Source organism: Accipiter gentilis, chromosome 32 (assembly GCF_929443795.1).
Source record: "Accipiter gentilis chromosome 32, bAccGen1.1, whole genome shotgun sequence".
Classification (NCBI taxonomy): Eukaryota; Metazoa; Chordata; class Aves; order Accipitriformes; family Accipitridae; genus Astur; species Astur gentilis.
The window spans coordinates 9,080,483-9,093,226 of record NC_064911.1 but is presented as its reverse complement, the minus strand read 5'-3'; the positions used below and the strand labels follow the sequence as shown (position 1 = coordinate 9,093,226).

General features: G+C 40.8%; 1 protein-coding gene across 4 annotated transcripts in view; it reads left to right on the top strand.

Moving 5' to 3' along the window:
* The window catches only part of WDR4 (WD repeat domain 4), a 21,678-nt gene extending 8,934 nt beyond the window's left edge, over window positions 1-12,744 (top strand). For 3 of the 4 annotated variants that reach the window (XM_049835250.1, XM_049835251.1, XM_049835249.1), the window contains exons 7-11: window positions 589-687; window positions 6,440-6,504; window positions 8,065-8,248; window positions 9,150-9,219; window positions 11,736-12,744. In XM_049835250.1, coding sequence (XP_049691207.1) covers window positions 589-687; window positions 6,440-6,504; window positions 8,065-8,248; window positions 9,150-9,219; window positions 11,736-11,914 — 597 coding nt within the window. In that variant the 3' untranslated portion in view covers window positions 11,915-12,744. The remainder of the gene's footprint in view (window positions 1-588; window positions 688-6,439; window positions 6,505-8,064; window positions 8,249-9,149; window positions 9,220-11,735) is intronic. The other variant, XM_049835252.1, reaches the window with a different exon arrangement.

Below are 12,744 nucleotides of genomic sequence, written 5' to 3'. Positions count from 1 at the left end.
AGACTACCAAAATTGCATAGGAAACAAATAATGTTTTCTGTGAAGATGTGAAGATCATAGTAATACTTAGCATTTGGTTTCAGCTGCTGCTCTTGCTTCCCTAAGGCTCTTGGCTCTCGTTCCTCTAATTCTTCAAGCAACTCTAGTGTTAGTGCTGTTATTTCATTCTTAGCAAATGCTCTTTGATGACTCTAGCTTCTCTCCAGGAGGTTACTAAATCAAATGACAATTTGGGTGATAACAAGAGTAGGGGCAGAGAAGGGCAACCTGAAAGAATGGCCATTAAAACGCTGAGCACATGTATTACTGTGCTATTTGAGACAGCCTTGAAATGCACTCCTCCAGCTACCCAATTTCCACTTCAAAAGGAGAATTAAAGTTAGCATGATTGAATAATTTAGAATGGAGGGGGAAAAAGATGTTAATTAAAATGCTTTATCTGCAATTTGAGGTCTTAACTAAGTGACTATTTAGCAGCTTCTGTGGGAAGCTCTTCAGGGAAATAGGATTTAGCTGAAGGCCATGAGTGATCTCTCTTTGCCTGAGGTGCTGTTACTAACAGACTTGTGTCTGCTTCCATCTGTCCAGGACTTGACACTGAGACTTTGGGAGTACAAAAGCGGAGAAGAAGTGTACTGCTGTCATCTAACTAGCATCTGTGGGCGTGAGACAACCAAAACTGACCAGGTACGCACATTTGTGTTAGTGCTTTTGCTAACCTCCGGATCCTTGTGACTCCCAAACAGATTTGTTGCATTTTGTTAGGGTTGCCTCCCTTCTGTTGGTGGGTTTTTAGTTGTGTGGGACCTAGAATCTGTTACAATAGCCTGGAATTTCAGGAAAGGAAAAAAGTCCCTGAAATGCATTCCTGTGTCTTCTGTACATTTCTAAAAAGTATGAAGCAGTGACCAAAAGAAGCTGTTTGTAATTCTTCCCAAATACAAGTTCTGCACACTGGACAAAGCCTTCACTAGAAAATTTTTCCAAAAACACAGGTGACTGTCTCTTAGCCACAAAATATCTTGTAACACTGGAAAGATCTAAAAGTTCACCCAGTTTTGAAAATACTTAGAATTTCAACTGTTAAAGTTACAATTTATCTGAGCAAAAAGAAGCTTTGTAACATTTGCAACCAGTCACCTGCAATAGTACTGCCTGGTGGAGTCAGAACACTGGGCTTGTTCCTTTGGCTTGTTCTGAAGCTGCGTAGTGTCCAAAATCAAAATGTATGACTCCTATGTGAAAACTGAATACCCCAGGAACTCTCCTTAGCTTGAAGCCTGTACATGACTGGTGTCATACATACATGTTTGGGGTGCTACTGTGATTTGGGATGCTAATCTGATGTGAGCAGTGGTTCTGGTAGTAACTGATGTTTGGTTTTGTTCTTTCTTGTCATGTGAATTGGCATACGACCTATTAGCAATGAAACAGTACACATTCTTGTCCCTGCTGTGTACATCATATTAAGCCAGCTGCTAATCTGTTGGGTCATTTAGGAGTTGTTATCTTATCACCCTTCCTGCTGGGTGTTATTTTCATGTGAATCTCTAAAACCACTTCTTTCTCTGAAGACCACAGCTGTCTCCCAGTTGTTAGGTGACTGGGAAGCCTGTAGCCATGCATGGCTCTTGAGGCAAATCCACTCTAGAATTTGTATCCAGGTGTTGTGGTTAGTCAAAGTGTGTTGTGCTTGGCCTCTCCCAGCAGTTGGGAGCCATTCGTGGGGATCTCTGAGATTCTTTGCTGTACATGTAGGTCTGGCCTGGTCTTGTTAGTGGGATTCCTAGTTAATGAAGTGGGAGCACAACCTATGGGAAAACCAAGCTCCTAGGGAGAGAGACCTGACAACTCAAGGTTTCTTCTGTGTAGAAGACATCAGCAAGTTGTTCTTTGTGTTGGAGCAATAACGTGCAACTTTCTGTCCATGCATAAGCCCAAGAAGGCAGCCACTTGCATCACAGCATTCAAAGCTTACATACTGGAAATGTTGGGTTTGGCCTAGAGTTCCTGTTAGCAGGAGTTCAGGGTAGTGTGTATATATATATATATATATGGACAATTTAGCCTGCTCCTGAACTTGAAAGTATACTTTAAAGCACACCTGAGCCAGAGACCTCTTGTACACATTCACAACGTCTCGGACTCATTTCAGCTTGAGTCTAGTGCTTGAACTCTTTGAAGTAGCTATTTCTGGGTTTTTTCACAAGCAAAAAAATGTGTGTACCAAATTGGGGGACAAGCCCATCTGGCTGGTATCCTCTTACAGTCTGAGCGCAGCAGGATTTGAGTGAGGAATGGATAGTTAACATTGAGGCAAACCTACAAATTTACTTTACCACATACAGCCTTCTGGAAATAAGTGGATTGGGGCGTTTCAAAGCCCAAGTGTTTTATCTTTGTGTTCAAAAGTAGCTCATGAATTGAGTGCTTTGAAACAACGTGGTTTGATAGACATTGAATCCATGTCTGCAGTAATGTTGCAAGGCATTTCTTTTGGAGAGAAGAATGGTTTTATTTTAAAATACTTTGTCTTTTAGCTTTATTGGATTATTGAGCACTAATAAGCAACTAGCTGTGAAGTGGGGAATCTTAATTTTCAAAATGTTACTTGTCGCTTAGACTGGCTTAGCATTCAGTAAGATAGTTTGCATGTAAGTTAACGTGCTTGATCTCACACTGAATCCTAACTCCACTGCTTACAAACAAGTTTATAAAAAATATTAAGTTATATAATAAACCTTGAACGTAGTATTGGATAAACTAACACGTTAGAGGAAAAAAAACTTGGTGCTGCAAGCAAGAGCTATTTAAAAATTATGTCCGACTGTCTTACAATGTTTTTGAAGGCTTTTAAATGTAGTTTAGTAATACTTGCTTTGTGTCATAACACCTGATGAAACCCCTTCCATGTGATAGTCTTTATGCTGATGGAGTCTCTCAGTAGAAATTTGGGGTGCCCTTTGACTGTTTGAGGAATCTTTGTTTAGCTGCTTTACCTCGGTGTGAGTAAGCAATGACAGAAAGGGAAAACCCACAAACTGTGGGTTAATTAATGTAACACAGTGGTTAATAAAGTATTCGTGCAGTGTTTTGCAGTTCTTCTCTCCACTGCTCTATGTGTCTCCTAACTGTGGTCTTGGAAGCCTCAGGCTGGTCTGTTCCTTGAATCTGTGAAATTCTGCTTACTGCCCACTCTTACAGGTGTTTTAAAATCTGTCTCTGATGACACTAAATTTGCACAATGCTTGAGGGGTGCAAAAGACTCAGTTGACTTCCAGATTTCATACATACTTGGAACAGTGATCAGACAGTGTCCCAGGGTTTACAGAGAGATAAAGGACAGATGTAAACCTTAATGCAGTGCATTGCCACCTTTGTGCTGTATTGCTACACAGGTGACAATATGTACTACTTTTAGAACAGTTGCTATCTTGATGGCCACCAGGACCAAAGGGGAAAGGAGACTTGGGTTTTGCTGGCATAACAGTGCTAGAAATGCCAGAGATGATGTCTGGTGGTAGTATTTAGCCATGCTGTGCATCCAGGTGTATCAAAGATCATCTTCACAACCGAGTGTGACATTTATAGTCTGAATTTAAGGAAAGAATCTCTTGAGTCAGCACTTTGTAGGTTGTAACTACAACCTACAGACAGCATGCTGTCTGTAAATGACTCTGGCAACCAAAGGTCAGATGAGGACATAAGTGTTTTTTCTTTTCTTTTGCGTTGCATTTCATTTTTACTGTTGATAACTACTGTGAATGCACTGAAGCTTGAAACACAACTTGAAGCACAATGATAATGGAATCATCAGTAATGGTGGGTTATGTGAGTACATAAATGTGGGCTTATTTTGCTTGGCAGATGATGAATATATGTCTGTTTTGGGAATGTAGGAGTGTTTCTGAGCAGTGTAGCATTGATTTCAGCTGATGGGTTGCAGATCCTCAGTTCATTTTCCCACTAGAATGGGAGTAATTCTCTAATTTTGTAGTGCTATATAAATATTTTTCCTACTTCAGAGCTTTCACCTCATCTGATCCTCTTGATGGCAGAAGCTTGTTTAAAGTCCAGAATATGAATTGCACAACTCTACCCCAGTGCTCCAGTACATTAATTTTTCATAGGGTCACCTCTCCTTACAGAGGACATCAAAAGTTAATTTTAAGGTGTTGGCAGGCTGGTAACAGTGTTATATAAATGCTGAATAAGTTCAGAGAGTATTAGCTGAACATCTGTTTATCACAGACTGCTCTTGTAGCTCTTCTTTAAGTTAACTGATTTCATAGGCTTGTCCTTGAACAAGATACTACTCTGGGGCTTGCATTCACTTGGCTGATTGTTAACTTATCCACACATGGAGAGGAAAGAGCTTGCAATGAAGATGTATTTTCCTGTCTCCATCCAGCTGTGAGTAACACTTGGTTCAAATCAAAAAAAGCTGCCGCCTTCCTCCCCCAGTGAGGGTGGGGGAGAGCTGCTGCATACTTCAAGTTCACAGAACCCTTTGTCTCTCTGACAAAGCACTCAGCTGTGTAGGTGGCACTTCCCATCGCTACACTTTCCCTGCATGTTTGTCATGAGAGAGGCAGAGCTTTGTTATTAGAAATAAATATCAGAGGTTTGGATTTTTTTAATATATGTATATATATCTTGGCTTGTTCCCTTAAATGTCTAAAGAACCCACTGGTGGTTTACAATAGGAGCTGTCAGTTCTACTCTGAATCTGTGGTGTAAGTGGCTCCATACTGCAATAACTACATTTAGATGTATTCGCTACAGAGAACCTTTCAGATTTAGCCCACTCATCCTACCTGGTATTTGGAACCGTAAGCATTTTATGTCCATGTTAAACAGGGGTCCCAGGTCCCAGTGCTAAATATGGACTAACAACTTAGTATTTCTGCAGAGTAGCAAGAAATTAGTCCCATCTGTTCTCAAGAGCTCTGAAACATATCATCCTTTTGATAATGTCTTTTATAAAGTGCTCCTCTTCGGTCCAAACAGGCAATTATGTGAGTGAAAAGTGTGTGCATGCTGTTGTTCTTGCTTCTCCCCCACAAGATTGTATCACACAACAGATTTTTATTTTTTTTTCCCCTCATGTGCTGGAGATGCACTGTGTAACCCTGGTTTTCAGCTATATTTATATAATTAATTAAATTTCTTTCTTGCAGTTGGTTTATCTTTTAGTAGTTGCATCATGTACTGTTCACAAAATAGTTAGCTTCTGGTATTAAACTTGCTGACTTGGATGTTTAGAAGTTGTACAGCTTGTTTTGCTTTCCTATACTGATTGCAAAATTCTGAAACAAGCACCCTGACAATGCCTATGCATCAGCTGGTAGCTCAAAGGGTAAAATCTTGTGGTTACTCGCAAATTCAGCTTTAGCTGATGAACCAGAGGTTCTGTCTAGTGGCCAGTGTTGTGTTAGGGAAAGAGGTGAAGGCTGGAAAGGGGGTAGAAGGAAAGTGGACATGATGCATCTGAATTCTGCCAGCAGAGCGTCAAGATCTATTTTCCCTGACCTAGAGGGAATAGCTCACTGCTTCTCTAGTAGGAAGGTTTTATTAATCAGAAGTGCTGGTGTTATCGCTACTTATAAAATATACTTGAGAACCAGCCTTTTTGCCTTTACAGTTTTGTCTTTCACATTATATGACAGATACTTTTGAAAAAGCACTCTAGGGCATCTTCTTGCAGCTTCTCTGCTCCTCCCAAGTTCTTGCTTTGCACTTGAGCCTCAAATCAGTTGCTATATATTTCAGGTAGTATGGTTGTGCGGCAAAGGTATTTCTCTGATTCTCTTCCAGATAAAACTATGTATCTTTTATATCAGGAGTGTGGTGTGGGGTTTTTTTGTTGTTGTTGGGTGTGGGAGTTTGTTGTTGTTTTGTTTTGGTGTGTTTTTTATTTTAATGAGGAAAATGGCTTCAGGCAGTCTTGCCTTGTTCTTCAGAGCACCAGAGACAACGCAGCAAGGATATTAGCTATGCATCACTATCTTCTTTTTTTAACAAACATAACAGCAGCTAATGGCTTGTGTTTATAATCTCTAAGCTGCTAGTGTGATATTCTGGCTGAGCAGGCTTAATGTTTATGTTTTTGCCATTAGCAGTGCAGGAGAGAATATTTGAAGGTGGTGTACTTTTCCTTCATCTGTTAGTTTGTCTATTAAGAGTAGTTCACTAAAACCTTTACATTTGATCTCTGTTTGGATGGCTGTGAAGGGAGAAGCGTGGAAAACTTCATAAAACAGCAAACACTGGTACAAAAATATACTTGACTGCAGTTTAAAGCTAATTATGTTGCTTAACTTGCTGTAAATTAAGACATCTGCTAAATTTTAAAGGCTAAGACATGAAATGGAATGTGAATTTTCTGCCCATAAATGGTCTTAACTTACAAGGATGTTTCTTTTTCTTTTCCTTATAGAAATACCCTGTGTCAAGAATAACCTACTGCTGTCAAGGTGGTTATGTTGCTGTTCTTTGTGATGGGTAAGAATAAATGGAATAATGGCTAAAATCATCACAGCTCCTGCAAAGGCAAGAGCAGCTTTCCCTGTTGGCTGTGCTAACTTTCCCCTAGCCTGCAGTACTTGGTACTGTGGGTCTCCGAGCATCCCAGGCATGCCTGTGGCCTCACAGGGAGCCTCTCAGCCCTTATTGTATTTGGTCTGAGTGCAGAGGTGAGCATGAGGGGCACCCGGCTTAGTTAAGTTTTGCAGACTTTGTGATGCCTTTCCCTCACAGGAGGAAACGCAAGACTAGGATGCACTGCTTGGTGCTCAGGATGTCTCCCTAAATTGCTGTGCCTGACCTGTGTGTTTTTGTTCAGGGTGCTGTGGCGACGGAGCGGCTACACTTCTGTTACTGTATTCTGCTCCTGTAAATGGGTTCAGCTATTCTGTTTAAAACCACAGCGTTGCTTCAGTTTAAAACTGTGGAGAGGCTATGTTGACTTTTGTGTTCAAATGTACGTGTTTGCCTAAGGAGAGAGTGCTTGGGAGCTGAATGGCCTAAGCACTGAGGAGGAACCTTACAAATCTGACTGGCAGGGAAATGTCTTGCAGGGATGGACAAGCCTTCTTCCCCTCTCATTCCACAGCACCTTAAGCCTGCCAAGGAGGCTGTTCTTCCTGACCAAAGCTTGCCAACAGGAAAGGGAGAGATTGCCAGAGCTGACTGTACAGTGAAATTGGTAATCTATCCCCTCAGTGGACTTGCTTTTCACCGGAGCAAGGAGCCTTGGCCTGCTTCCCATCAGGCTTTCTGCATGGGCATCCAGACTGGCCCTGGAAGGGGAAGCCATGTCAGCTGAGGGCTGTGCTCGTGTCACTTGGCCCAGGGGCTGTGCTGTACTCTGCATCAGGCTTTTATTTCCAGCTCCACAGCCCAGCGTTTCTAACTGGTGCTGTCATGTGGACCTGGTAGGCAACTCAGGAGGGAGCTGAGCTGTCCTGCCTGGTGCACTGGGAACCTGTCTGAGGGAGGTTGGAAAGCTCTGCACGTAGAGGCTGTGGCTGTTAGAGGAGCGAGTGCTGATGGAAGAGGTGGAGATGAGTGCAGTGCTGGAGTCCTATTCTTCAGCCATGTCAAGGTTTTCCTGTCCCTCTCATTCCCTCCTCCCCTCCCTGGCATGTAATTTCTTTCCTGTTTTATTTTGACTGGTGCTCAGCTACATGTTCTTTCAAGTGAAGCCCTGTAGGTCAGTGTGCTATGATGCAACACTCCTTATATAAATCCTTAGTAATCCTTATGAAATTCCCTTTACTACTTTTTTTTTTTTTTTTTTTTTTTTTTTTAAGAAAAGGCAGCTTTGACTGCTTTTTCTTTGATTTAACACTTGAAAAGCCATTTGACATGTTAGGTATTTACAGCTTCTGTCTCAGATCACATAAGCAAACTGCACTTGAAGTGCTAGGGTATTTTTTGCAATTCCTAATGACTTTGCCTTGGCTCTGTTTGGAATTAGAGTGGGTGTTTGCAGTTTGCTGTACTAGTGATGGCTGTAGGTGGATTTGGTTATAATAGTAATTAAGTTTTTCCTCTCAAAAGTATTCCCACAGTCTACATCTTTCAGCTTGATGCCATTGCCCAGCAGCTAGTTTACAGACAGCAAATCTCTTTGAAACATAAAGTTTGGGACATTGCATTTGAGGAAACGGGAGATCTATGGATTTTGGAGGAAGACAGTGAAGCTCCTCTTCAATTGTACAGACCATGTGATGGACAGTGGAAGGTAGATAACTTCTGTTATGCTAACATCCTAAATGTTTTGTGTTGTCTTGAGGCCATAACAAAAATGGAGTAAACTATGTTCCATGAAAGCTAAATGGCACACTTCTCTATGTCTTGAGACTGAATAAAAGTCATAGATATACAACTCATTCTACTTCTCTCACCTGTGTATAACACAAAGCTGCTGAGAGCTTGTCATGAATACCAGTCTCTTCTCTGGTAAAGCTAACATCTGGTGTATCAGGATCAGACAGAGTAGTTGTCAGCTGTTGCACTCAGTACTTTAAACCGTTGCCTGTGCTTTCTGTGTGCTACACTTGATTATTTAAAAAAACCACAAAACAACAAAATCCCTTTGTGCTTTGCTCAAGAATGCTTTCCACACAGCCTTTCCTGTGCCTGCCTCTCGAGGGATCCTTTGGGGGACAAGGCATTCTGGAAGCATTAGGGGATTTTTTATTTTTTTTTTCATTGAGAACAGGGAGTCAAATTTGAGGGATGTGCTATCAAGTTCTCTGTAATAGCCTATTAAACAACTGGAAACTCGCTTGTTATCCTTATAAGTCCCCAGTTAATGATGGTGTAGTTGTGAAGTGGTTTTAAATAAAACTTTCTCTGACCTTTTTGTGTTCCTCGTGATGTTCCTTTTCCTCACAGATAGTAAGTGGGAATCTATTTTCTTTTCCTTCAAGCCACAAAGCTTCCCCAGCAGAACACATGATCTCAGGCCAGGTTTTTGTAGCAGTCCTGGAAAAAAGGAGCCTAAAAGACATCGTGGAGGGCTTACACTTGCTCTCGTTTCACTGTACTCATGTGAGAGCTGTTGCATTTTTCAGTGTGCTGTGAAACATGAGATTGTTTGTTATTCCGAAAATATCATGCAATATTCCTTCTTTTCCTAGCCTGTAACTGATGACAAAGGATTACAGAAGATGTCAAAACATCTTCAAGACAACTGGACAGTGTTTGAAGGTGAGAAATTTGGCCTAGAGGCCCAGGAAATGCAGTTTTTACAGCTAAAGCATAATTTTTAGGAGCAAAATCAGAGTTCAGGTCAGCTCAGCTGGCTGTTGAAGTCACTTTCAGTTTTCTTAGTTTCATCACTCCATCTGGTCTGGAAGTTAGTGTAGATCATGAAGTGTGTTCAGATTACTGTTACAACAAAATGGTGTAGGTATTTAGATCGGAATTACAGCATTATAGCTGTTTTACATAGACACCTTATCGCAGGGCTGTATCTAAACACCCTATGACAGAGCTGCTGGAGTCTGTCTTACTGCTGTAATATTGAATACTGTTGTTTGTGGTCTTGTTTCTTACTTGGGCATGACACTTTATCAGAAGTACAGCAGAGATAGTAAGAATGGAATAGCCATGGAAGGAGCAGCTTTGCTGTAAAGATGGGCCATTTGGGTCCACTTTGGCAAAGCAGATTATGTGGAGCTTGTTGTGGCTGGAGGGTGTGACCCTGGATGGTATCATCAGGGGTGAAATTGATTGCTGTCAGGGCTCGTTCATTTTGTTCTTGATTTCTGCCCCACCTCCAGTCTCTGGCAGAAAAATAATACATGGTTTACTAGTTCAGAAGCACCCTATGTTTCCAGGATTTTTTGTATTTAAAAACCATCAAACTTTATTTAAAAGCTGAAATTAGTGCAGTGATGGCTGCAGGGTAGAGAAGGGTTGTGGCATGCGCTAGCGTATGTCTCATTATGTATTGAGTTGATTAATTGAAATGTCTCTCCTGTACTTTGCTGCGAAACTGGGAACCTTCTTCCTTAAAAAAGGTGTTACAGTCCTCACTGGTCTCTTGGTCTGTTCCTGGTGGTCATACATAAAGGTGATTAACCTACATAGATGGAATTGTTGCAGGAATGGGCAGTCTAATGGAAAGTCTCCTTAATATCTAGTATTTGATGGTTTAGGGTGTATCTGTCATTAAGTTGGTACAGTCTTTGAAATTTAAGAGGAAGTCAGGTACTCCTTTAGAAGGGAGATTGTTTGCATGTAGATGTTGCAGACTTGATAGTTACAGCCAGGCAGATAATTAGAAGTATGAGGTCTGAGTGAAAATGAGCAACAGAAAAGTAAAAAGAGCAGGCAGGGGAAGAGGTTCTGAGCATAATTAGCCAGTGTAGCAAATTACTGTGGTACACGGTAGCTGGCTGCATCTGCAGATGGGAAGGGAGGACTGCTCAGATGACAGGGTCTATTATTGTTAATTAGTAAGGGCAGGCTCACTTGATGAGCACTTATGCTAGTGCATAATTAATGCTTGAAAAGGTAGTTACTTCTTTTAAAAAAGGTGATCATTATATTGTTTAAACCCAGTCTTAATGCCTGTATATCGTCCTTTTATAAACTTGTTTCACCTGATTGATGATTTTGTAGTATTCAAGATGAGTAGGTCAATCTTGAAGTACACGTTAAACACTTTGACATTCTATTATAACTGATCTCAGAAAAAGATAGAGCAAGATTTAGTGCAGATTGATCAAGTAGAGAGCAGCATGGCTGTTCAAACTGACAGCACACAATTTCTCCCAGGGCCAAAGGCCAATAAATTGGTTACTATGCCAGTGCAAGACCCTCAAAAGTAAAGGTGTGCGCTTTGCTGAGTACCAGTGAGGGAAAGTTGTTTTGTTTGTGTACCAAGAAACAAGGGGATGTTGTATGTACATTACTGTGGGGCAGCACGCTAGCTTCAGGACCAAACCCTAGCAAATACTGGATTTCCTTGCATTTGCCCCTTAAGATTGAGAATTTTGGGAAGTGGGAAAAGGTAGGAGTACAAAGAGAACTAGAGGTAACTGACTTTGTTAAAATTTTTTTGAAATGTGGACCTAGCCAACTAGTCTTATTCTGTATTCTCTACAGAAACAATCTGTTCGGGGTTTTTTGGACAGTAGTTAGTTCCCCTGTTAAACTTGTCTAAACTTACAGTCTTGGAGATGGTGTGATGAACATTATGCTGGATTCACAGAAGGTGTAACAGAACCATTGGGGTGGATATTTAGAAATGTGTATGTGCTGTAGGACATCACTGTTTGAAGTCTACTTCTTTAAGCTTCTTTTAATACTGTAGGAGGCAAGTTAGCTAAGCATAGTTCAGTAGCATATGCCCTTTGCAGCACTTAAGTCTTGGGGAACAACAAGTGGTGACAGCAGTCATTTTAAAACAGGAACCTTGAAGTTCTGCAAGTGTACAACATGTAAAAAGAGCTGTGTGCCCTCTTTGCTTGAATGTCAGGTGCTTGCCTCTGCGAATTTAAAAAATGGGGGCTGTGCTTGGCTGTGTGAATGCAGGACAGATGCTTACCAACACAAATCAGGCTTACACAGTGCAAATGCTGATATTAAGTAAAGCGGATAGGACCACAGTAAATGAGTTGAAATGCCACTATCTAGAATTACAGTACAGGAAGTAATTGGTGAGACTGCTAAGGGAAATAACACTTGTCTTGTGTTCTTGCTTTGCCCAATTGCAGGTTTTGTTGGCACAGAGAGCCACTACAGCAGTCTCTACAAGGCTTCATTTGATAACATGGCTGCCTACCTACAGAGGAAAGAGGAAAGGTTACAGCAGCAGAAAAAGAAAAGGCAGGATCTGCAATGTGGTTCAAATGGACAAACAAAAAAGATGAAGACTGAGGAATCATTGCTATGACACTTGTTAGCTTGTAACTTTTCCCTCGCTGAAAGGAACTGATCTGACTGCGGACTGTTTTTAAATGTAAAATGAATTACGGAAGGAGACTGGTTTAAACTTTTATTTAGATCCAGGTTTTCAGGTAGCCTGATATGAAAAGATCCTGCTTGCAGCAGATAATGCGTTTACAATATGCTTAAGCTTCTAGCAGCATACAGGTGTTAGTGGTTCAGTCCTAGGAATCTCTAAGGCATGATAGATGAATATTGGAAATGGTATTTTCCTTGAAACAGGATTTTCTTTTTGCCTACTGTGTTCAGGCTTTCTTCTTCAGGTGGAAGTGCACAGATTAAAGTTGATGTGATTTTTTTTTTTTTTTTTTTTTTTTGTTATTTGTTTCTTTTGGGTTTTAGCTTTTTTTTTTAACTTTTTAAAAGGTCTGTTAGTTAATGTAACTAACTTACTGTACCTGGCTATGGGAAAGGGACTGTAGCGAAATTGTTGCTGTATATGAAAGCTTTTAGCTGAGACTTTGCCATCCCTGTTTTTACCCTTTACCTTCAGTTTATATGGTAGGGATTCTGCCTAGCTTCTAATCCATTGCTTCTTACTTGCGGCTTATTTCTATAGCGAGAAGTGCGAAAATAGATTTTATACACTGGAAGGTAAAAGTAAAATGTGTCAGTCAACTTTGTGTTATTGGAAGATCCTTCCATTACAGTGTGATCCTGGTGTGTCTGTGAAAACGATTTGAGTGCCCTATGTGCAAAGCCTGGAGTGCATTCTGCTGCTTTCAAGAAGTCTTTCATGTTGCAATTAGCCAAAGAATACATCTTTTTGAAAAGTTA